General features: G+C 45.0%; 2 protein-coding genes across 8 annotated transcripts; both read left to right on the forward strand.

Annotated features, from left to right (window-relative positions):
- Positions 1-3,218: 3,218 nt before the first annotated feature.
- On the forward strand, positions 3,219-10,771 carry LOC109758565 (probable alpha-galactosidase B). 7 transcript variants are annotated; one of them, XR_002231827.4, is made up of 14 exons: positions 3,219-3,535; positions 4,419-4,566; positions 4,682-4,939; positions 5,314-5,488; positions 5,630-5,691; positions 5,777-5,940; positions 6,056-6,153; positions 6,786-6,844; positions 6,923-7,057; positions 7,140-7,390; positions 7,464-7,619; positions 8,001-8,082; positions 8,158-8,202; positions 10,206-10,560. XR_002231827.4 is itself a non-coding variant. In XM_020317425.4 (14 exons), exons 1-14 carry the CDS (start codon positions 3,222-3,224, stop codon positions 10,421-10,423), a joined length of 2,169 nt encoding a protein of 722 aa, XP_020173014.2. In that variant the 5' UTR covers positions 3,219-3,221; the 3' UTR covers positions 10,424-10,771. The 7 variants fall into 7 exon arrangements, 4 of the variants coding, with proteins under 4 accessions (XP_020173014.2, XP_020173015.2, XP_020173016.2 ...); XR_002231829.4 differs by having other exon boundaries at positions 8,161-8,202; XR_002231828.3 differs by lacking the exon at positions 10,206-10,560 and adding an exon at positions 8,374-8,571.
- Positions 10,772-11,014: 243 nt separating this feature from the next.
- LOC109758571 (uncharacterized) lies at positions 11,015-22,610 on the forward strand. Its single transcript, XM_073501991.1, has 4 exons — positions 11,015-12,716; positions 13,257-13,290; positions 13,916-15,023; positions 22,585-22,610. Exons 1-4 carry the CDS (start codon positions 12,196-12,198, stop codon positions 22,608-22,610), a joined length of 1,689 nt encoding a protein of 562 aa, XP_073358092.1. The 5' UTR covers positions 11,015-12,195.
- The last annotated feature ends 3,119 nt before the right edge of the window (positions 22,611-25,729 follow it).

The following is a 25,729-nucleotide window of genomic DNA, read 5'->3' on the forward strand; positions in this document are numbered from 1 at the left end:
CCGCTATTGGTTATTGGCCGGAGACGTGTCTCGGTCATGTCTACATAGTTCTCGAACCCGTAGGGTCCGCACGCTTAAAGTTTCGATGACAGTTATATTATGAGTTTATATGTTTTGATGTACCGAAGGTAGTTCAGAGTACCCGGATGTGATCACGGACATGACGAGGAGTCTCGAAATGGTCGAGACATGAAGATTGATATATTGGACGACTATATTCGGACACCGGAATGGTTCCAAGGGTTATCGGATATATACCGGAGTACCGGGGGTTACCAGAACCCCCCCCGGGGGGTTTAATGGGCCTACATGGGCCTTAGTGGAGAAGAGGAGGGGCAGCCAGGGCAGGCCGCACGCCCGCTCCCCCTCTAGTCCGAATTGGACAAGGAGGGGGGGCGCCCCCCCTTTCCTTCCTCTCTCCCTCCTCCTTCCCCCTTCTCCTAATCCAACAAGGAAGGGAGGGAGTCCTACTCCCAGTGGGAGTAGGACTCCTCCTGGCCGGCCGCCTCTCCCCCCTTGCTCCTTTATATACGGGGGCAGGAGGGCACCCCATAGACACAACAATTGATCATTGATCTTTTAGCCGTGTGCGGTGCCCCCCTCCACCATAGTCCACCTCAATAATATCGTAGCGGTGCCTAGGCGAAGCCCTGCGTCGGTAGAACATCATCATCATCACCACGCCGTCGTGCTGACGAAACTCTCCCTCAACACTCGGCTGGATCGGAGTTCGAGGGACATCATCAAGCTGAACGTGTGCTGAACTCGGAGGTGCCGTGCGTTCGGTACTTGATCGGTCGGATCGTGAAGACGTACGACTACATCAACCGCGTTGTGCTAACGCTTCCGCTTTCGGTCTACGAGGGTACGTGGACAACACTCTCCCCTCTCGTTGCTATGCATCACCATGATCCTGTGTGTGCGTAGGAATTTTTTTGAAATTACTACGTTCCCCAACAAGGGGAAACCCTAGATGGGTTTGGGCGCCCCCACCCCTAGGAAACTTGCCCCCCAAGCCGGGAGGGGCGGCTGCCCTAGAGGAGGCGCCCCCACCTCTCCAAGTTACGTGAGATGGGTGGGAGGGGCGCACAGCCCCTTAGTGGGCTGGTGTGCCCCCTCCCCTTGGCCCATAAGGCCCCCCAACGCTTGCCGGGGCCTCCGACACTCCTTTCGGTCACGCTGGTCGTCACCCGGTACTCCCAGAACAATTCCGGACTCCAAAACCCTTCGTCCAATATATCGATCTTCACCTCCGGACCATTCCGGAGTTCCTCGTCATGTCCGGGATCTCATCCGGGACTCCGAACAACCTTCGGTAACCACATACTGTTCCCATTACAACTCTAGCGTCACCGAACCTTAAGTGTGTAGACCCTACGGGTTCGGGAACCATGCAGACATGACCGAGACACCTCTCCGGCCAATAACCAATAGCGGGATCTGGATACCCATATTGGCTCCCATATGTTCCACGATGATCTCATCGGATGAACCACGATGTCGGGGATTCAATCAATCCCGTATACAATTCCCTTTGTCCATCGGTATGTTACTTGCCCGAGATTCAATCGTCGGTATCCCCATACCTCGTTCAATCTCGTTACCGGCAAGTCTCTTTACTCGTTCCGTAACGCATGATCCCATGGCTAACTCCTTAGTCACATTGAGATCATTATGATGATGCATTACCGAGTGGGCCCAGAGATACCTCTCCGTCATACGGAGTGACAAATCCCAGTCTCGATTCGTGCCAACCCAACAGACACTTTCGGAGATACCTGTAGTGCACCTTTATAGCCACCCAGTTACGTTGTGACGTTTGATACACCCAAAGCACTCCTACTCCTACGGTATCAGGGAGTTGCACAATCTCATGGTCGAAGGAAATGATACTTGACATTAGAAAAACTCTAGCAAACGAACTACACGATCTTGTGTTATGCTTAGGATTGGGTCTTGTCCATCACATCATTCTCCTAATGATGTGATCCCGTTATCACTGGCATCCAATGTCCATGGTCAGGAAACCATAACCATCTGTTGATCAACGAGCTAGTCAACTAGAGGCTTACTAGGGACATGTTGTGGTCTATTCACACATGTATTACGGTTTCCGGTTAATACAATTATAGCATCAACAATAGACAATTATCATAAACAAGGAAATATAATAATAACCATTTTATTATTGCCTCTAGGGCATATTTTCAACACTACTTTGTGTTGTGTGGTGTGGTGTTTTTATGTATGAACTCATTTGGCTCTAGTGGGTTGCTTTATATATAAAACAGGACAACAACTTTTTTCAATAAGAACCCACCCGCAACATAGAGCTCGAAGGGAAAAATGATGACTTTGGTTTCGCCCGTGAGTCAAAAGGTATTAAATAATAGGGGTGGAAAGTGGTAGCGGATAATCCGAAATATCCGATATTCGTATTCGAGAAAATGCCTATTCATATCCAAAACATCCGCATCCGAACCAATATGGAAATGGAAATTATCCGCATCCGAATTTATTTAACAAATGAAAAATAAATATGGTATGAGATTTTGACACAAATACGGATATGGAAGTGGATATATCCGTATCCGAATAAGATTATGGGAGGTAATTTTCAAAAATCTAGCCGCAATATTCCAATTATCCAACATAAAAGCCAAATAAGTGGTCAAAATTTACTCTTTGTATGTTTGAACTTAGAAATTATTATGCATTACAATAGTATCCATTCATAAACCTATTTATCATCGACTTCTTGTATGTCACAAGTTGATTATTTCATGTCACATAGCTATTGATTAATTTTCTTAAGCAATATTTCGCTATTAAGAAAACATCCGATACCTATCTGTATTCGAATAACATCCGGGCCGCATCTGTATCCGATAACATTCGTATTCGTTTTGAAAATATGAAAATGGAAATGGTATGAGCACTATTTGATCCGTTTTCACCCTTAAATAGGATGACCAATTTGGCAAGAAGTGACCCAATTCCTCCCACCGCTTTTACGAAAACACGCGCGAGCTCGCGCCATCTCTCTGCTAGCATGAGCTCGGCGCCGCATTTCCCTCCCCTACCCGCGACGAGCCTAACTGAGAGGAAACGGCTGATTCGCGGTTCCTCCTAACGAGCCTGATTGAGAGATGTTGTAAACGTTTATATCAGCCTAAATTTCAATACAATTCAGACGACCAAACGGACCCAAATTACATCACATGCACGGATGCACCATACACGCCACAATTCTCACACCTGGAACGGCACACGTCCCGCACCGCATCGCGCAGAACGACACGACATTCCCTCTCTGCCCCACCACAGGGAGGCCCAACTCTCAACCTCCACCTGCATCAATCATCGCTCGTCCATCACCAGTTCACCACCGTGCCGCTTGTGCCTCTCCACTCCACTCTGCTCAGCTCACCTCCATAAGGTTTGGGATGGAACTAGGACTGGGAGCTCCAACTTCTCCGCCGCCATGGCGTGGCCATCTCCTCTTCCGCGCGCTCGTCATCTTCCTCTGCCTCTGGTCAGTGCGGCTCCCATCTCGCCCCGTAACCTGGATGCGTCAGAACGATGCGCTTTTCGTGGCGTTTCTTGCGTGTTTTACTGATTATTTCGCCGCTTCTGAGTGCCACTCGCGCAGAACTAGCGTCTTTTTAGGCGGAATGCTTTCTCTTCCGTTTGGGTCCCAAATATTTCCAGAGCTCTGTAGTGTATTACTTCGGTTATTACTGGTTGATTCGAGATTTCCTAATGCATATCTGATTGTCGACAAGATTGTGTTGTTATTAGATTATTATAGGCTTCAAATCTCTCTTCTTCCCTTTTAACGAAAAACAGTAGGGAAATACATCTCAATTTTGTGTTGTGCCGTGATATGGAATAATTTAGCACAACATGTGGGACACCAATTCCGGCTCAAAAACAAAAGGAAAAAGAAGGAGATCCCAAATGATCCTAACATATATACCACTTTGGTTATAAAGCTCCTGCAGTTTTCTTTTAGGAGATTATGGAGAAAAGGAGGATGGCTGCATCACTGATATGTGAATGTTTCTTCTTCTCTGACACAGTCTGTTTGATCCTGTTGATCAAGATTTCACCTCTGTTTATTTATGTCACATTATTCCTCCTTGCATTTATTAATGACTTTCTAGAAGATTATTCAAATAAATTAATGCGTTGTACTTTATCAATACATTTCTCCATTGTTGTCTACTCATTTCTCCGTTGTTGTACTTTATGAATGTGAAACAAGTACTCCCTCTGTAAACTAATATAAGACCGTTCAAGATAAGTGTTGAGAAGAAAATATTCTCTTTGGACAATACTGTTTAATCGTTTGACAGCCAAACAGATTATAAGCTGAAGAGAAATGACTCCAGTTAGTTCATACTGAACATTTTCAGGGTTACATCCGAGGCAAATGAACAACATGTGGAACTACCACCAAGAGGATGGAATTCGTATGATTCTTTTTCTTGGACGGTTGATGAAAATGCATACTTGCAAAATGCAAAGATTTTGGCAGAAAAGTTACTACCACATGGATATCAGGTTATCTACCTTTTTTTTTTGCGAAACCAGAATTCTTTTACTTGATACCTAATGGCATAAGAGAATATGAACACCGATAATTCTGATTAACTTTCTGTTCGTTATCTACTGGTAGTATGCAGTTATTGATTACCTGTGGTACCGGAGGTATGTTGATGGGGCATATACAGATTCTTATGGGTTTGACAACATTGATGAGTGGGGTCGACCGTTTCCTGACCTCCAAAGATTTCCATCATCCAAATATGATAAAGGGTTCAGTCAAATTGCCAATAAGGTTCATGAGATGGGCTTGAAATTCGGCATCCATTTAATGAAAGGAATAAGTACACAGGCTGTTAATGCGAACACACCCATCTTGGATATTGAGACGGTATGCCTCCTCCTTTGAATTGCTATTATACTACAAATATTGTTGTTTCAGAATTATCTGTTACTATAACAGAAGACAAATGACAATTCTTGACCATGCGTTGCAATCTACAAATTTATTTGTGAAATGAAATGAAGCGATATGACAATGGGAGCAGTGGAAATACCTCCATGGATTTCAAGGGTCTATCATACTGTATCTACCATACTGTTATAGACATATTATTAAAAGGAGGCACTAATGTACTTAGTCAAATGATGCTGTCCTTAGGAGAGCATTTATTGCTATCCATAAATCATTTTCTGCGCACTTCAAAGAATGCCATAGAATTTCATTTTATTATTGTTAATGTGGTGTCTCCTTATCCTTTTCAGGGAAAACCCTATGTAGAGAACGGTCGGCAATGGGCAGCTCATGACATTGGCCTGACCCATAAAACATGTGCATGGATGCCACATGGATTTATGAGTGTAAATACGGATATTGGAGCTGGATGGGCCTTCTTAAGATCTCTTTACCGACAGTATGCGGATTGGGGTGTTGATTTTGGTATGCTATTTCTAAATCTGTACTTTTCGCTAGTCAGATGATCCTCGTGACAATATGGTTTGGTATGGAGTAGTTGACATTTCTTAAGCGTTGACATAACTCGAGTTTGACGAGATTATTCCGTATGTACCATTCTTGCAGTGAAGGTTGATTGTATCTTCGGTACTGATTATAGCCCGGAAGAAGTAATAACTATTTCGCAGGTAATAACTTTGCATCCTAGAGTTAGTTACACAAGTCCCGTTGAAATTGGTGCACCTTCAGAATCAGTTGATTCTCCCATTGCAGCTCCTGCGAGAGCTTGACCGCCCAATAGTACTGTCCATCTCACCAGGAACTGAAGTCACTGTACCATTAGCTGAAAACATCAGTGAACATGTTAACATGTATAGGATAACAGGAGATGATTGGGACAACTGGAAAGATGTTAGTACACATTTTACTGTGACAAGGTAAATCAAAACAGATATTCTCTGTATATCCATTATATACTCCTTATTTCTGTATTCAGTTTTTTTTAATATTCTCTAGTAAATAAGAACTTATTTGTTTGCATATTGCGCACAGTGCCTTCGCTGCTGCGAATAAGATCGGGGCCACCGGATTACGAGGAAAATCTTGGCCAGATTTAGACATGCTTCCATTTGGCTGGCTAACTGATCCGGGTAACGATTTGTATCTTTACTTTACTATCATAATAATTGTGATTCCCCTTGCCCCCTGTGGGTGCTAATCAAGATGCTAAGTCACATACCTTGCCAAAAAGAGAAGCTGTAAATAATTGTCTTAGTACGCTGGATAAGAACTGTACAATGCGGCATTACTCATGCTGCTTTTGTTCTGCACCAACTCAATATTTAGTTGCGTCTATTGGATCGGTACTGTATATTATGTGTATCTCTGCTTGCTAGTTTACATCGATTGGGACCAGGATGACAAATCATGTCTTAAAACTTCATAAATATACCTGGAATATGACATGTCTCATTCAATATACTTATTTTTGAAAAATTTCAACTAACTTGATCTTAATTACTGAACTATAACTTATAACTTATGCACTAGTTTTCGTTGAAAAAGGAAAATTAGCTTGTAGCATCACAAAATTGTGTAAACTGGAAAATATCCCGTGTGAGGCTTATATGTAGGGCCTGATGCCACATCTCAGTGACACATCGATGCTGTTTTCCAACTCATGTGATGTTCTGATATTTTCTGTGGTACTGGACAAATTGCTGGTTCTGTGAAGTGGTTTTATAACTATTAACATGCCCTTTTTTTTCCTTTAATAAGACAGGTGTCAATCAGGGCCCTCATAGGCCGTGTAATCTTACATTTGATGAACAGAAAGCACAGGTTTGCACTTGGTGATTTTCGTGCCTGTTTTTCATTTTGTTTTATCCACTGAAATCTTTTCTTCATATGACCTTGCAGATGACACTTTGGTCAATGGCTAAGTCGCCTCTCATATATGGAGGAGATCTGAGACATCTCGACAATAGTACATTCAGCATTATGACCAATCCTACTCTATTGAAGATAAACTACTACAGTAAAAATAACATGGAGGTACCTGCATTTTAGGATTCTTATTACAACAATATGTACACTTACATGGCCAATAAGCCGAGCTGTTGATTTTTTTTTTCAGTTCCATTATGTGTCTGGTGAGACGACTTCTAATACCAGACATTCTGGTCACTTGAGTCCTCGATATCCTGTAAACCCGACAAAACATGATGGCATGGTCGTGGGTCTCACTTCCTGCACCAATGACCAAGCTAACGGATGGTTTGTATTTCCACAAGATGGGAAGTCAGATCATATATGCAGGATCTATGAAACAGAGAATGGCAAAAATGTCTCATTTTGCTTGGGGAAAACAAAACCTCTTCTTGCCTCGTAAGTGCAACCCAATTATGAATGGAGAAGTAATCGTGTTTTAATTTGTATGATCACACACTATACGTTCTAGGGATGATGATATCATGGAAAAGGAGGAAGACCAAACAAAGTTCCATCTGGCAGTTGCAGACATTAATGATTCTTGTTTGGATGCATCTGCTAGTCGGAGGCGGACTGCCTCAGAGGTTAAGCTTCTCATGTTCTCCAGGTGCAAATGGCATGCAAGGCAGGTACACAGCAAATAGATTTGCCCCAATACTAACTAGTCCTGTTCTCATTAGGACTGATGAAATTCTTTTTAGATTTTCAGAGGTTCTTACAGTACTTGAACAAACTACTCACAAAACCCCATTTTCTGTTGGCTGATGTGTTAAATACGTAATGTTCCTTAGTATATTATGCTGTCATGGCAGCTTTGGTAACCATATTGGTTTCACAACGCCAACACATAACCATGCAACTATGTAAATTAGATGTTGTATTGAAACAAGTTCATGGAGATCAACACACTTTTCAGCTTTCTTTTTCTATAGTTGATATTGTGCTCTGGTTACACTACTAAATGAAAGGCAACTAGCTCATCATGTCTTGCGTCAAATTTCTCTAGATGTGGGAGCTGAATGACAAGGGTAACCTTGTGAGCAGCTATTCAAGATTATGTGCCACGGTGGAATCCAGCAAGGAAGCAGGTAATCATGACATCATTCTTTTTGTGTGAGTTGGTTAGGAAAAATATTACATGGTTGGCACAATTCTCTATGCAGTAGGTATTACTGGAGCTCGTGCATGGATTGCAACTGGAAGTAAAGGTTAGTGATCATGTACACCCTACAGTCTCAGAAGATCCTGAGTCCAATCCTTTAAAATTGTGATAGGAGTGAACGTTTTTGCTAGATCTGTTTCTAGAAGACTATGCTTCATTGATACACAGTGTCTTGATTATGCACTAAAAATAATGAAATTGAGTTATTTTTTCCCAGGAAATATAAATTAGTGAAAAACTGAAGAGAACTGAAATGTTTGCAGAAATTTTATGTTGCAAGATTCATGTTCTGTAATCTTTTGTAAGCTGAAAACAGAACAAAATAACCGAATAATTGTGTTGTAATATTAATAGTGGTAGCTCATTCTCATGGCATTTATATGCGGGATTTAAGAAAAAGAGTAGAGCGGAATTCTATCTGGGCTCAGAGAGCAGTCTGCGAAAACATGGACATATTACCTTCCCTGAGCTGGCGTTTACGAAAATGGTACTCCCTCCGATCCATAATAAGTGTCGCAGTTTTGAACTAAGGTTGAAGGGATCGGAGGGAGTACTATTTTTCATTAACGAATATGCAACCTGTCTTACTGATTATGTGATATTCTAGTTATTCTAGTACTATGTTAGGAATGTTCCAGTCTCCAAATGTTTATTTGCACATTTCTTTGCGTTGAGACTTAATCGGGGTGCTGGCACTTCTGGTTTCTCCGATACGCGCGTGTCTTTCAGAATGAACCTCCATGACACGAGTAATACACAAGAAGTTTTTTTTTTAGAAAAGGAGGATGACCCCCGGCCTCTGCACTCTGTATCTAGGCGATGCATACGGCCATTTTATTAATTATTCTCACAAGACCTTACAAAGTAATATCACAGTAAGATTAAAGCCGCCGTCTAAGCAACAAACTGTCGCTACACCTATCCAGTTGACGAAGGGGCGCAGATAGCCTGGGCCTAATACCAAACAGACATCGCAGTCAAACCTAACATCTAAGACTTAAGGACCCATCCAGGACGCCTGCCGGGCATGGGTCTCGCCGGTCCGGGGTGCTCTCAGAGGCCGCCGCCGCCAACTGCCACCGCTCCATCTTCAGAACTGTACTGATGCATCAACCTTGCTCGGTCTAGCTATCGTCGACGCCACCACGGCGCCCAACGACACCTCCTCCCTGCGCGCAAACAGCTGAGCACGTCGCGGTCGCCACTGATACACCTCAGCACCATGCTGCCAAGTACCATCAGCCGACACAGCTTGAGATCTTTGAAAGATCTGTCGTGCGTAGCACCTGCCGACCAGGCATGACAAAACGTAGCACCTGTCGGTCAGGCATGACTTGACATCTCTATCGAAGCTCCGTGCAAGACGAAGCCGTTCCACCTCCTGCCTCTGACTTCCAGCGCTGCTCCACAAACGATGCTCCCACGAGAGAAACGACACCGCAGTGTCGCCATCGTCCGATTTGGAACACCAGATCCTAGGGTTTCCCCCAGAGCAGCACGAGTGAGTCGACAGTAGTTACACGGCGATGCCTCCATCAAGGTAACGACGTAGAATGCCGCCATCGCCTGCCAACGGCTCGGTTTTCACTGGCAACCATGTCTCCCCAACTTGTAGCCGGGACTAGATGATGGATCTCGAGATCCGATCACCAAGCCTCTGGCCGGCCATCTCTGACGAAGAAGATGACCACCACCATTGGCCAGCAAGACGACGCGAGATGAAGTTGGGCGCTGCCAGCGTGCGTCCTGGCCAGCACCACCGGCGCTCGGCCCGTCCCGGACCACGCCTCATGGCCGAGGGCAACAGCAAGCGCTGCCACGACGAGGACGCAGACCGGAAGCCTAGATCCGGCCCACCCACGCGCCGCCAAGTGGCCACCACCAAGCGCCGTTCAGGGGCAGCCCCGCCGCCGTGAGGGACGCCGCCCCACGGGCAGCAGGCGCCAGCCACCGGCGGAACGCCGCCGCGCACCACCGGCCGCCGCGAGATCTGCACGAGTAATACACAAGAAGTAGTTCATTATGTTTAATATGTTGTTTATGTCGCAGGGGAAATCTACCTCGCGTTCTTCAACCTTGACTCGGTGAGCCGGAAGATAACCGCGAGAATATCGGACCTGGAAAAGGTTCTTGGGACAACCTTCGTACGAAAACACTCATGCAGCTGCAGTGAAGTTTGGAGTGGGAGGAACCTTGGTCTCCTCGAGGAAGAGATCTCAGCGGCGGTGAATCCACACGGTTGCGTGGTGTTCGAACTCATGTGTTGAGCTTTGCCAGACTTCCTCACGGTGGGAATAATCTTGGTAGCCTACTGCAATCCCATGATATGATGTAAGCCTACTACCCTGAACAGCGTGAACCTTGAACAATATTGGGTAGGTCGTTTCCAGGTCGGTGCTTGAAAGCGGTCGAGTTGACCTTCGTCAAACCGTACCCGTGCTAGAACGGGATGGGTTTGAGTAATTATGCATCAACTCAGGATGACGAAACACTCAAATGCGCTGATATAGAAGGGCCGCAGAAAATGAGGAGAGGGCAACAGAGGAGCCGGACTGTCTCTTCTGGTGCATCTCACAAACATAATTCAAAAAATTCTGAATTTTTTGCTGTGCAAACTTTGACAAATGTTTTGAGTGCCTGCAAATTTTCATGATGAAATGACATTCGTGGGAGTAACTAAAAAAATCAGTACTCCAAAATGCTTTCGTAAATAGCATTTTTGCAACATTGATTTTGTTTTTTTTTGCCATGATTTCCATGAATGTCATTTCATAATAAACTTTGCAAGTACAGAAAACATTTGTCAAAGTTTGGCAAAAAAAATCAGAATTCTTTGAATTTATTTACTTTTTTTCTTTTGATTTTACTATTTATCAAAGAGCATTTGAGCTTGGGAGTAGATACAAATTCTTTGATATAGAAGGGCCGCATAAAATGGCGCACGTGAGCCCTGCACACTTCGGCATGCCATTTACTAGAAGCCTTGGGCGTGTTTTGTTGCTTCTCTGATATAGAGGGCCGCATAAAATGGCTCACGTGAGGCCATTTACTGGAAGGATTGGACGTGTTTTGCTCTGCTGGTGTTGTTTGAACTAGATAGTGCAGTAGATTTTTTTTAGAATGTCTTCGGCTGGTTTTTTTAGGGGTAAATCTCCAGCAGGTAGACATAGAAGAAAAGCGAAATCACTAAATAAGGAGTACTCCTTTCAAAGATCACTCCCCCTCCCAGGTTGTGACAAGTGGAGTGTTGCATGTGCGTCACTTGTCGCAACTTGGGGTTTTCCTTATTTTGTAGATTCGTTTATTCAAAATGTTTTATCTCTTAAACTGTGCGTCCTAATGTCGAATCATTTTCATCGTTGGATTTCATGCGTCAAGATCTTTAAAACTAGATCCCATGTTGATAGGTTTTGACGAACTTTTTCATGAGAAAAAATCGGATGAAAAAATCAAACCAGGAGCATTTTTTTTTCCTTTTCGGAAGCCGTTTCCAAGAAGCACGGCCGTGCCTCTTGCGAAGGTAAATTCATGCCTTCCGTGGAAGCAAAACCGCGCCTCCCACAGAAAAAAGAAAAAAGAAAATGCGTTTTTTCTGTTTCCGAAAGGCATCATTGTGCCTCTCGCAGAAGCAAAACAGTGCTTTTTACGAAAGAAAAAAAAAACGTGTTTTTTTTTCTGTTTTAAGAGGCACGAACGTGCCTCTCGCGGAAGCAAAACTGTGTCTCTAGCGGAAGAAAAAAAAGAAAACGTGTTTTTTTTCGTTTCCGAAAGGCACGTCGCAGAAGCAAAACCGTGCCTCTCACGAAAAAAAGAAAAAACTCGCAGAAGCAAAACTGTATCCACCCATCTTTTTTATTTTTTGTCAAAAAGTTAAGAAAAAAGGGTAGAAAACCAGAAAGTCAAAAAATCTAAAAAAACATTTAAAAATCCAAAAACGCGTGCAAAAAAATAAAATAAAAAAACAAAATTCGAAAGAAAAGCCCAGGGACACATGGTGACGGTTGAGAGCGCGTCACCTGGCGCCCTCTAAGTCCACCCTATGGTTGGGAGGCTCTCGAAGGACTCAACTAGTTGCTCTCGAAGAAAAGAGATAAACATATGTGCTAATGGGCCGCGCCAGTGGCTAGCCCATGTAGAGAAGCTTCAGCGGCCCAAGCCCAATAAAGCCCCGTGCCGCCGGTCCGGCTCTCCAACCCGTCGCCCACGCCGCCTGCCGCGGCAGCCGTCAGGCAGGCAGCTCTTGATTCTCTCGAGGGCACCTGGCTGGCGGCTCCAACTACCGGAGCTCCCTCGCCGTCCGTTAGGCTCTCCCGCCGTCACCCACCACCACCATCTCCCTCCCTGCTTTGCGTTCTCTCCTCTTACCATCTCCACAATCGTCCCGACCAAGCGTACAGAGCTGGCGATGGACTTCTCCGTCGAGGATGGCAAAAGGCTATGGTCGCTTGTTCGGAAGCAGGAGGTCCTGGTCGACAAGAAACGAAGGTGGTTGGAGTCGATGACTCCCAAATCGGATGGCTGCAACACACGACTGAAGCGACCAAAGTTCTTGGCTGATGCGTAGGTTTGCGGCACTTTCTTATTTCTTCTGATAGTACTGTAATTCGGTTTTCCTTTTGTTTCTGGATGTTGCTCATAGCGACAACGGTTGTTGCAGTTTATCACACTGCCATGCTGGTCGTAGCAATCTAAATGGAAATTCTATTTGCTGTCGCCATGGTTTAGGGAAAGTGATTCATCTCTACAATCTTTTATGTTGGATGCTTAAACGTATGTTGCATATAATGTCGTTTCCGCCTCCTGGTGGTTTAGCTTTCTCCCTGCTTAATATATTTACATGTAGCTGCCCTGCATGTTCTTGAAAAATACTCCCTCCGTCCCATAATCATATTGGTTGTGATAAGATCTTGGATTTTTGTATATTGGTTGTAATAACGTCTTATATTATGGGACGGATGGAGTAATAATTAATGTCGGTTTTCAGATGATATAGACCCTAGTCTTTTGAAAGAAAGAAAAAAAAAGATGGCAAGATGCCTGCATTTCTTTGGCCAACAGTTACAACCATTTGTATGTAGTAACAACTGTGCTTATATACAGGTTCTTGGCTGAATCAGATATAAGGAGTGATGAAGTAAGTTCTTGCTCTTGTAAGAATATGACTACAGGTTATACCTTATATAGCTTGTATCTATTTCTGTTCGGGCTAACATGTACTCATCTTAATGTAAAAGAAAAACATGTAATGGATATACATTTTGTACAGCTACAAGTTACTAGTGAACATTTCTATGTAAAGTGATCAAACGAGACACTTGGCTTCGTATAAATGTTACTGCTTACCTCTGTTCCTAAATAAGACGTACTATTTAGGAACAGAGGTAGCATTAAACAACTCAGATGTGTATTCAGTTATTTGATTTTTATAACGTGGAATGATTAGAACTATGGTAAATAATGCCCTATTGGGTGTTGTCTAGCTGGGATCTTCTGTATATGGCATATCATGTGAACTTTACCCATACTATTCTTGATTTATCGGCATGGTTAGATTCTAGTCACATTGACAAAAATTCCTAGCGTTGTAATTTTATTTAATTACTATGATATTACAACAAATACAAAACATGTTTGACACGTGGTTTCTGACAAGCCACCTCAATAGCAACTTCGGCTGCATTAGTTCCATTGTTCATGTTCATGCTTCCCTAAATATGCTTTTTTTCTAGGAAATATATACTTAAGAACCTTTCTTTCAGGTGTCTTGCGAAAAGGTGACAGCCAGTGTTGCAAAAAGCTATGGTCTGCAGCGCGGTGGCCACAACCATCACTTGGTTCAGGATGGTCTCAGGCTTCTTAACTTACCAAGAGGGGAAGATGGCTCACTGAGTCCAGAAAGTCTGAACATTATGCATAGCACAATCAATAAGTTAAGCAATGGAGCACTTCAATCAGTGGCTAAAATCATCAGCCGCACCAAGTGTAGTTTTAATAAGACTAGACCACTGTTAAGAGAAATTGTAACATACCATCTTCCGTGTTACTTAGCCAAGTTGGATCATGAAGATGTCATCATGTCTGAGTTGTCTGAAATTTTGATAAATCCTGGCAGCTACCAATCTGATTCGTTGAGCCTTGTCACACCTGTGTCACCACTGCTTCTGTCATCTATCAACCAAGCTTTGGATAGACTTGATGGGATTCCTGACCAAGCTCTTGTTGCAGTGAACAGGAAACTCATAGGAAAAACATCTATGCCGAAATTCTGGCATGTGCCTCGGTCTTCCAGTAGAGGGCATCTTATTGAAATAGTGAGGAAAAGATGCAAAATGATTATAGCGCGTATTGAGGAAGGTTACATGCCAAAGAGATTAGCAAAGGCCATGTCAATGGTGAACCTATACTGGAAGCAGAAGTTGAGATCCATGGATATTTCTCAGTTAGAGTACTTCCCCTTTTCAAAAGAAACAGCGTCTTTGCAAAATGATGTCCTGAATGCTCTTTGGTTGCTTCCGAAACTCCAGCATGATGACCTAAAATTGCTGCGTCCCATATTGGACCCAGATCCTAAATTTCGAAAGATGCAATTTAGAGTATCTTTGAGGAAGTACTTTAGAATACCGCGTGCATCTTCTACTTCCACTTCACCATCACCTCCATCAGGTGCCACCTCCAGCCGTGATACAAGAAAGCAGGCACAACCACCACTCTCTGCCAAGAGCACACCTGCCGGGCCTGCGCAGAGCTCTTCTTCTTCCATGGCATCGACAGGGCACACAAGTGATATTATTTGTCGTCGTTGTAAGGGAAGAGGACATTTTGCGAGAGAATGCAAATCTCAGCGTGTCATGATTGCTACTGAGGATGGTGGGTATGAGTCCGCTAGTGACTATGATGAGGAGACTTTGGCTCTTATTACACGTGAAGAACATGGTGGAGATGATTCTGAAAATGAGACGCAATACATGGCTCCTGAAGACGCTGACAGGTATGAATGTTTAGTTGCTCAACGTGTTTTGAGTGTGCAGGTCACACAAGCAGAGCAAAATCAGAGGCATAATTTGTTCCATACAAAGGGAGTTGTGAAGGAACGTTCTGTTCGCGTCATCATAGATGGAGGGAGCTGTAACAACTTGGCTAGCATGGAGATGGTGGAGAAGCTATCTCTCACCACAAGACCACATCCACATCCTTACTACATCCAATGGTTCAACAACAGCGGCAAGGTTAAGGTAACACGTACTGTTCGTGTGCATTTTAGTATCTCTACCTATACTGATTATGTTGATTGTGATGTGGTACCCATGCAAGCATGTTCCTTATTACTAGGTAGACCATGGCAATTTGATAAAAATTCTGTACACCATGGTAGAAACAATCAGTATACTCTTGTTCATAAGGATAAAAATATTACTTTGCTTCCTATGACTCCTGATTCCATTTTGAAAGATGACATTAATAGAGCTAATAAAGCAAAACAGGAGAAAAATAAGAGTGAAAATCAGATTGTGGCAAAGGAATTTGAGCAACAAATGAAACCTAATAATAAACCATCTAGTGTTGTTTCTGAAATTAAATTGAAAAGTGCATGTTTACTTGCCACAAAATCTGATATTGATGAACTAGATTTCAGCAAATCTGTTTGCTATGCTTTTGTGTGCAAAGAGGCATTATTTTCATTCAAGGACGTGCCTTCCTCTTTGCCCCCTGCTGTCACTAACATTTTGCAGGAGTTCGCTGACGTCTTCCCACAAGACGTGCCACCGGGATTACCACCTATTCGAGGGATTGAGCATCAAATTGACTTAATTCCCGGTGCATCGCTACCCAACCGTGCACCATACCGTACCAATCCAGAGGAGACGAAGGAGATTATGCGTCAAGTACAGGAGCTGCTCGACAAAGGTTATATACGCGAATCTCTTAGTCCTTGTGCTGTTCCTATTATACTAGTTCCTAAAAAGGATGGTACGTCGCGTATGTGTGTTGATTGTAGAGGCATTAATAATATTACTATTCGTTATCGTCATCCTATTCCTAGGCTAGATGATATGCTTGATGAATTGAGTGGCTCTACAATATTCTCCAAAGTTGATTTGCGTAGTGGATACCATCAAATTCGTATGAAATTGGGAGATGAATGGAAAACTGCATTTAAAACTAAGTTTGGTTTATATGAGTGGTTAGTCATGCCTTTTGGGTTAACTAATGCACCTAGTACTTTCATGAGACTAATGAACGAAGTTTTACGTGCTTTCATTGGACGATTTGTGGTAGTCTATTTTGATGATATACTGATTTATAGCAAATCTTTGGAAGAACATTTGGAACATTTACGTGCTGTTTTTATTGCTCTACGTGATGCACGTTTGTTTGGTAACCTTGGGAAGTGCACCTTTTGCACCGACCGAGTATCTTTTCTTGGCTATGTTGTTACTCCACAGGGAATTGAAGTTGATATAGCCAAGATTGAAGCTATTCAGAGTTGGCCGCAGCCCAAAACGGTCACACAAGTGCGGAGTTTTCTTGGACTCGCTGGTTTCTATAGGCGTTTTGTGAGAGATTTTAGCACCATTGCTGCACCTCTCAACGAGCTTACAAAGAAGGATGTGCCTTTTGTTTGGGTACCGCACAGGAAGAAGCCTTCACGGTATTGAAAGATAAGTTGATACATGCTCCTTTACTCCAACTTCCTGATTTTAATAAGACTTTTGAGCTTGAATGTGATGCTAGTGGCATTGGATTAGGAGGTGTGTTATTACAAGATGGCAAACCTGTTGCATACTTTTCTGAAAAATTGAGTGGGCCTAGTCTGAATTATTCTACTTATGATAAAGAACTATATGCTCTTGTTCGGACTTTAGAAACATGGCAACATTATTTATGGCCCAAAGAATTTGTTATACATTCTGATCATGAATCTTTGAAACATATTAAAAGTCAAGCTAAATTGAATCGTAGACATGCTAAATGGGTTGAATTCATTGAAACTTTCCCTTATGTCATTAAACTCAAGAAGGGTAAAGAAAATGTTATTGCTGATGCATTGTCTCGTCGCTATACTATGCTTTCATAACTTGACTTCAAAATATTTGGTTTGGAGACCATTAAAGATCAATATGTGCATGATGCTGATTTTAAAGATGTATTGCAGAATTGTAAAGAAGGAAGAACCTGGAACAAGTTTGTCGTTAATGATGGATTTGTGTTCCGTGCTAACAAGCTATGCATTCCAGCTAGCTCTCTTCGTCTTTTGTTGTTGCAGGAGGCGCATGGAGGAGGATTAATGGGACACTTTGGCGTGAAGAAGACGGAGGACGTACTTGCTACACATTTCTTTTGGCCAAAGATGAGACGGGATGTTGAGCGTTTTGTTGCTCGCTGCACTACATGTCAAAAAGCTAAGTCACGACTCAATCCTCATGGTTTATATATGCCTTTGCCTGTACCTAGTGTTCCTTGGGAGGATATATCTATGGACTTTGTTTTAGGTTTACCTCGAACAAAGAAGGGGAGGGATAGCATATTTGTTGTCGTGGATAGATTCTCGAAAATGGCACACTTTATACCATGTCATAAAAGCGATGATGCTGTTAATGTTGCTGATTTGTTCTTTCGTGAAATTATTCGCTTGCATGGTGTGCCAAATACTATTGTTTCCGATCGTGATACTAAATTTCTTAGCCACTTTTGGAGATGTTTATGGGCTAAGTTGGGGACTAAACTGCTTTTTAGTACTACTTGTCACCCCCAAACTGATGGACAAACTGAAGTAGTCAATAGAACATTGTCTACTATGCTTAGGGCTGTTTTGAAGAATAATAAGAAAATGTGGGAAGAATGCTTGCCTCATATTGAGTTTGCTTATAATCGTTCATTGCATTCTACTACTAAGATGTGCCCTTTTGAAATTGTGTATGGTTTCCTACCTCGTGCACCTATTGATTTGTTGCCTCTTCCATCGTCGGAGAAGGTTAATTTTGATGCTAAACAACGTGCTGAATTGATCTTAAAAATGCATGAGTTAACTAAGGAAAACATTGAGCGTATGAATGCTAAATATAAACTTGCTGGAGATAAGGGTAGAAAACATGTTGTGTTTGCACCTGGAGATCTTGTTTGGTTACATTTGCGTAAGGATAGATTTCCTGATTTGCGCAAATCAAAGCTAATGCCACGTGCTGATGGTCCTTTTAAGGTGTTAGAGAAAATAAATGATAATGCATATAAACTTGAGCTGCCTGCAGATTTTGGGGTTAGTCCCACTTTTAACATTGCAGATTTGAAGCCTTATTTGGGTGAGGAAGATGAGCTTCCGTCGAGGACGACTTCATTTCAAGAAGGGGAGGATGATGAGGACATCAATACCATTGTTACACCCACAGCCCCTGCTGCTATACATACTGGACCAATTACTAGAGCTCGCGCACGCCAATTAAATTACCAGGTACTTTCGTTTCTTGGTAATGATTCTAATGTTCATGAGAATATGATGCTGCCTAAATTGGATACATTTGTTTTGCTTACAAATGAAGGGCCTAGCTTTGAGAAGGATGAACATTGGAGTAAGAACAAGCATGGAGATGATGGCATGCGCATGGGGAACAAGAACGGAGTTACAAGTGATGATTTCAGGACGTTGAAGCCACCATAATGCGTGCATGAAGCCTTGGACGAAATATACAAGATGCTACTTCATAACTTTCGTCCAGAGGCTATTCTAGGTGCTGCGTCACCTTATTATTGGGTCAGGCCCATGTAATTTCGAAATACATAAGTATAGGCTGTTTTTAGAGTCCGTATGTGTGGGGAAACAAGAGATAGGGTTGGTTTCGGACCCCTTCCTCAAGGGCCACGAAATTCCCCCCTCTTCCTCCATATATACAGCCCTTAGGGCGTCGTTTAGACTTTGGGTTTTGTTTAGATTAAAAGTTCGCCATAGCTGCAACTTCGCGTACTTCGTTTGTGTTCAGCGACCAGACAAAGGCGTCACAGAACTCCACCTTGATCAATAAAGCTTTCATCTTATATTCGCAATATCCAGATTGCAATCTCAGTTTCTTGCTTGTTCTTCGTTTGCTCGCAGGAAACAGACCCTCGTGGTCAGGTTGATCGTGCTCTGGCGTGGTCGATAACCTCTCGGAGTTGGTTTAGCGATTGCTAAGGCGCGACGTCCTCGCACGTTCGTAGTCGGATCGTCAAAGTCGACTTCCACCAAAGCGATATCCATCATCTCATCGAAAGACGGGACACCTTTGCCTCTATCACCCTTGAGTCTGCAGAACCCAAGGGAAAAAGGCTTAGGTAGGCAAATGGTAAAACCAAGGTTGGGCCTTGCTGGAGGAGTTTTATTCAAAGCAAACTGTCAAGGGGGTCCCATAAATCACCCAACCGCGTAAGGAACGCAAAATCAAGGAACATAACACCGGTATGACGGAAACTAGGGCGGCAAGAGTGGAACAAAACACCAGGCATAAGGCCGAGCCTTCCACCCTTTACCAAATATATAGATGCATTAATTAAATAAGAGATATTGTGATATCCCAACATATCCATGTTCCAACATGGAACAAACTTCAACTCACCTGCAACTAACAACGCTATAAGAAGGGCTGAGCAAAAGCGGTAACATAGCCAAACAACGGTTTGGTAGGAAAGGATGGTTAGAGGCTTGACATGGCAATAGGGAGGCATGATATGGCAAGTGGTAGGTAACGCAGCATAGCAATAGAGCGACCAACTAGCAAGCAAAGATATAAGTGATTTCGAGGGTATGGTCATCTTGCCTGCAAGGTTCTCAGAGTTGTCGAAAGCTTGATCCTCGTAAGCGTACTCAACAGGTACCTTGATCACGAACTCGTCTCCCGGATCTACCCAAAACAAGAACACAAGAAACGAAACCACAATCAATCACGGGAAATGCACAAACAACATGATGCAATACATGAATGATATACAAGATATGATATGCGATGCATATGCGTGCTCCGGAAGAACAAAGATGAACAAGGCAGTAACTTGGCAAACCAAGCATGCCACTGGAAAGATGAGATGATTTCGGTCGAAATCGATATAAAGATCACCGGAAACGGATGCACGGTTTGCAAATGGCAAGCAAAACAAGAATGACACGAATCTGCGATTAACAGCATGATAGCACTTAGAATACAACAAGTAACTATGCTACAACACTCCAACATAGCAACAAAATATATTGCAGTAATCTACAGGAGATGCTTGACAAAAGATGAACACTGATCTACGGCTAGATCACAACATAACAGGTTCAAACAAACATGGCAAAAGTGCAAAAGATATCAGGTTCACAGACTTAGTGAAATTACTGGACATGACTGAAACAGCATCAGATAGCAATGTTCAGAGCAAGCAATCAACATGCTACAGGAACTTAACATAGCAAAACAAGGCATGGAATGAATCTACTAAATGCATGTGACAAAAGTCCCTTACTGACCATAAGCCAAAAAGGAACAGAAGATATGATGGCCACCTTGTGAACATAGCAAGTTTCGTTAACAGGTTTCAGACTTAGCAGAAAACAGAGCATGGCAGAAATAGTATTATGAAGACATCTTGGTGAGTTTGATGCACTCATCATCAAGCAATTCATGACAAAACAAGCATACCTACAGCAATATGGCATGTTTATGAAGTTATCCATGGCAAGATCAAGTTCAAATCATGAAAGGAACAACTACAACAAGCTTGGCAAATTTGAATAACACGTAAACAATCTGCCAGGAACATTTTATAGCAAAAGTAGAGCAAGATTAAGACATGCTATGGCACTCCATAAATGCAAACAGTGGCATGGATGGATAGAGCACAACTATATCTATAAAACATCCTTTCTGAACATCACCAAAAAGAGCATGGATCTCTCTGTAGCCACATGGATACATAGCAACAAAATAACAGCAGTAACAGACTTAGTAAAATTACTAAAGTCCCTGAAATCAGAAACATCACGGAGCCTAGTTTGCATGCTTGTGCTAGTCACCACAGAGATCAAAAAAATACATAGCATACACTTCTGTAAAGATGGCATGACATACATCAAAACACATGTAGAGCTCCTACTCATAAGATGCACACATCAATAGCAACAAAAATAACAATTCCTCAAGTTCTGATAAGTAACAGCAGTTAACAGCAACTAGCACTCTTGCACCAGAGATTTGGGCATCAAGATGGACCCAAATAAACATGGCACAATGGAATAAAATGAAGAGCATCTCGGGACGAACATTTCGATATATTACACGCACGAAACGGAGCTATATGCAGAGAGTTATGATGCGATAAACAGTTGCATATAATGCAAATATTTAGGACTAGGAGAAAAACGGGGAGGGGAAGAGGTCAACCAGATCTGGATCGGGCCGAGCTAGGGTTCGCCGGGGCTGCCGGAGTTGCTGCCGGAGACGGGGGAGAGGAGGCGCCGGCGGGGAGGACTCGGGGAGGACGCCGACGACGAGGAAGGGCGCGGTTGCCGGCGGGGAGGAGGGAGACGCCGGTGACTGCGGGCTCGGGGAGGCGCTCGGGCGGCGGGGTAGCGCGGAGGAGGAGCGGCGACGGGCGCGGCGCCGGCGGGCGCGGCGGCGGGGCGCGCCGACGAAGGGACGGGCGGCGGAGCGCGGGCTCCGGGCGGAGGGAGACGCGGGACGGCGGACGGCGGCGGCTCGGGCCTCAAGGGCCGGCTGCGGGCTCGCCGGGCCGCGGGCGGCGCGGGTACGGGCGCTGACGTGGCGCGCAGAGATTGGTCGGGCGCGGCGGCGGGTTTCGTCCGGCCGGCGACGGACGTGTCCGGCGGCGCGGGGGCGATTTGATCTAGGGTTTGACCCGGATTTCGGAGGGGGAGGTGTTTAAATAGATAGAGGGAGCTAGGAGAGTTTTCGCCCACACGATCGTGATCGAACGACCTAGAGCATGGAAGTGACTTAGAAGGGTTTTGGGCTGTTTGGAGGGGGGTTTTGCTGCAACACACAAAAGGACTTTGCGGTTACCCGGTTAACCGTTGGAGCACCAAACGACCTCCAAATGGCACGAAACTTGACAGGTGGTCTACCGGTGGTATACCAAGGCCACTTGGCAAGCCTCGGTCCATTCCGAGAACGTTCAACACCCGCTCACGAAAAAAACAAGAGGGGTGCGCCGGAGGAGGTGGGAGTGCCGGATTGCAAAACAGACAACGGGAAAAATGCTCGGATGCATGAGACGAACACGTATGCAAAAGTGATGCACATGATGACATGATATGAGATGCATGACATGAACAAAATGCAAAACGAAAGACAAAACCCGACCACGAAGGGAATATCCTAACACATAGCCGAAAATGGCAAGAGTCGGAGTTACCGATATGGAAAGTTACATCCGGGGTGTTACACCTTCGATATTTGTGAAGTTTTCCAGGAAGAAGATTGCATGTAGCATCTTGGAGTGCACTAATATGAATAAATAAACCCTTCAATATTTGTGTCGCCCAAAGGCTACAAATTCTGGTATTTACGATCCGGACTTCCGCCCACTTCTCGCACTTGTCAATGCGCTTGTAAACGTGGAGGTACTTGAATTCTTGGTCGCTGTTGCCCTGGCGATACATGGCGAACATGCGCACCAGCTGCGCGGAGGAACAAACAGTTGGCGGGCGCACACGGCGAAGAGAAGCGGGAGACCGGCGTGCCATACCTGATCCTTAACGTTGGCGCCGCTCTCCGGGCGAGCCGCGACCTCCTCGACGATCTCATGCCATTTGTTGCACGCCACCTGGATGAGCCCCCAATGGTTCGCCATTGCCTTCGCCCCGCGCTGCATGTAGACGCCTTTAAAGTAGGGGGTCGACGAGCTTGCGCTCGTCGAATTCGGCCTTGATGCGCTCCCAGTATGTCTCGATGCTCTGGTTCGTGCCGGTGGTCGGGTCGAGGCAGACGACTTTCCACGCTTCGGCGAGGCATTCCTGCTCCTTGGACGCCACTTGATGCGCGGCTCGCCGGTCCTGGCCGCCCTCTTCTTCTTCTTGCGCCCCCTCGTCGGAACAGTCGCCGGCTCCTCCTCCTCGTCCTCCTCCTCCTGCTCCTCCGGCTCCTCGCCGTCCATGCCGCCGCTGAGATCCACCGGGTCGTCCAGGGTAGCGAACCCGGGGGACGCGGCAGCCGCGGCCGAGCCTGCCGCGATGATGTCGTCCATGTAGGCGTCGGTTTCGCCGGTGTCGCCGAGGTGTGAGAAGGGCAGCGTGCCACGTCGGAGAGGGGGCGTCGGGGAGGACGCGTAAGCCGGCGGCGAGTAGTTGTATGGAGGGTACTGCACGCCGGCGAAGGCGGGCGAGGGCGTGCGCTGGGCCGGGTGTCCATGGGGGAAGGTGACGTTGGGTTGAACCCACCGTGCACGTCCCCGTCGGCGTAGCCCGGCGACGCCGTGCATCCCCATGGCTGCGGCGACGACGAGAAGCCGGATGGAGAGCCGACGCTTTGCTGGCTCCAGGGCGCGTACTGGGCATGGCCGCCGGGTGGATTCATCATCCCCGCGTGAGTCGCCTCGGCCTCGGCTTGGTCCGCCGCAGCCGCAGCCGCACGCGTCGCGTTGTCACGGGCCTTCTTGGCGATTGCTCTGTTCCGCCGGTCGGCGGTGATAGCCTCCCGTCGCTGAACTTCCGTCCTCCACTCGGCGTTTGTCATGCCCGGTGGCTTGGACGACGGCGCCCTCTGCTTCCTCTACTTCGGCTGGGCGACGGAGGCGGTCGCGGTTGTGGCGGCGCGGGGGATCACGTACTTCTTCGGCGCCATGGCGGCCGGCTGGGAGGCGAGCGGGAGGGAGATTGGCGGGAAGAATGGAGAGAATGGGAGGGAAGTGGGGGAAAAGCGGGAAGAAACGGCGGGAAGAGGCTCTCAACTCGCCGACAAAGCGGCCCCACGCCCCTTTTCGCTTGTGCCGGTGCCCCCAGGCGCCCCCCAGCGCGCCGGGTTCGGCTCGGGTCCGCCGGCACCAGTTTCGGCCCAAGCCGGCGAAAAATGGGCTACTGGAGGCGCGACTGGGCTGATTTTTGGGTGCCGGCGCGGAAAAAACGCCTGGGGAGGGCCTGTTAGGGGCGCGGCTGGAGATGCTCTGATGCACTCGTAAGTATTTGGCAGATTTGAACATGCACTCATCTAAAAGCTCACTCGTTTCATTTATGTTTTCACTATAACGATTTAGGGACCTTGATTCTGATTTGTCAAATGTAATGTTACATGAGAATAAGCATGCTTCATTAGAAAAAAAATAAAGTTGATTTAAGCAATAGAACCATGTCGCCTCTGGGAGGGACACGGGGGTCGAGGGAGGTTGGTGAAAAGAGGTTCCTATGTATTGCCTCTTTGGATTGAACCCAAGGGGAAAAGATGGACAAGTATTGATCCTTTGTCTTCCAGTGGTAAAGGAGTATACAAACCAATGTTGCATCGTTGTTCCCAAATCTGCAGGACACGGCCACTGCGAAGGGAGAAACCTGTAGTTGTTCTAGTTGGAGAAATATGTTGCGCCATTGGAGGACAGGAAGATGTTGTTTGTTTCAGGGTGAAGATTATAAAGCGCATGTCTAGCCTTGTCGGCGGGCGGCGGCTGAGGCATGAATCCAGTGATGCGCCTCGGCAAGGTCCACAAAGATGCCGATGGAATGCGCGCTCGTACACCTCCATAGCTGTTCTGCTGCATCATCACAAATGCTATCTACAGTATCATGCTGCTGCTAAGTCCTTGGCTAGACCTGGTTTGAAAAATCGAGGATATTACGATGGTAATCACAGACAAACGCTTTGGGGGAAGAAGCGGTTGAATGAAAGGGTATGTTCTAATCTCAACCCTTCATTTGCATCAAAATTTGTGAACTTTTTAAAATGGGGTGTACCCAAGCACGGCTCCTTTTTCTGGTAATTGCTCTATGACAGAGTCGGACAACAGGAACCTATTGAACAGAAAATCAGTACCTTGAGATACAACTGTGTTCTTTATGATGACAAGGTGGAAGAAACTTCAACGCACTTATTCTAGGAACCATTTGCCCTCAGATGCTAGGAAATATTTAATGCCCACCAAAAATAGAGGTACTTCTTGATTTGATGCGATCAGCCTAGCCATGCAGGTCCTCCCAAGAGATATTGCCCTGGATATTGTGAATTTGTGATCATGGGATGCTGGGGTATTTGATCCATCATCAGAAATTATAAAATCTTCAGGCAGGCAGTACCCCACTTTCAAGGATGGATATACTACCTCAAGGTGATCTTTCTGTCGCAGAAAAAAGAGCCAAGCCATCCAAAGCAGCAATCATCAAGTTCTGGACTGACCACCTCTTCTAAAGCACATCATGTTTCCAAAAAAGGGCATTGGTTGAATGTTGATATACTACTTCCTTTCTTTTCTGTTACTACTAATATGTATATAAATTTTATTTAATGAAAATTTATTGTAGAACTATTATTCTACGGTTTCAGGGTCAATTTTTCTCTATCTCAATTCAAGACAGAATAACTTGAGAAATCAACAGGGACGTTTTGGCAAGGGATACCATGAAG

Source organism: Aegilops tauschii, chromosome 6 (genome assembly GCF_002575655.3).
Source record: "Aegilops tauschii subsp. strangulata cultivar AL8/78 chromosome 6, Aet v6.0, whole genome shotgun sequence".
Taxonomy (NCBI): Eukaryota; Viridiplantae; Streptophyta; class Magnoliopsida; order Poales; family Poaceae; genus Aegilops; species Aegilops tauschii.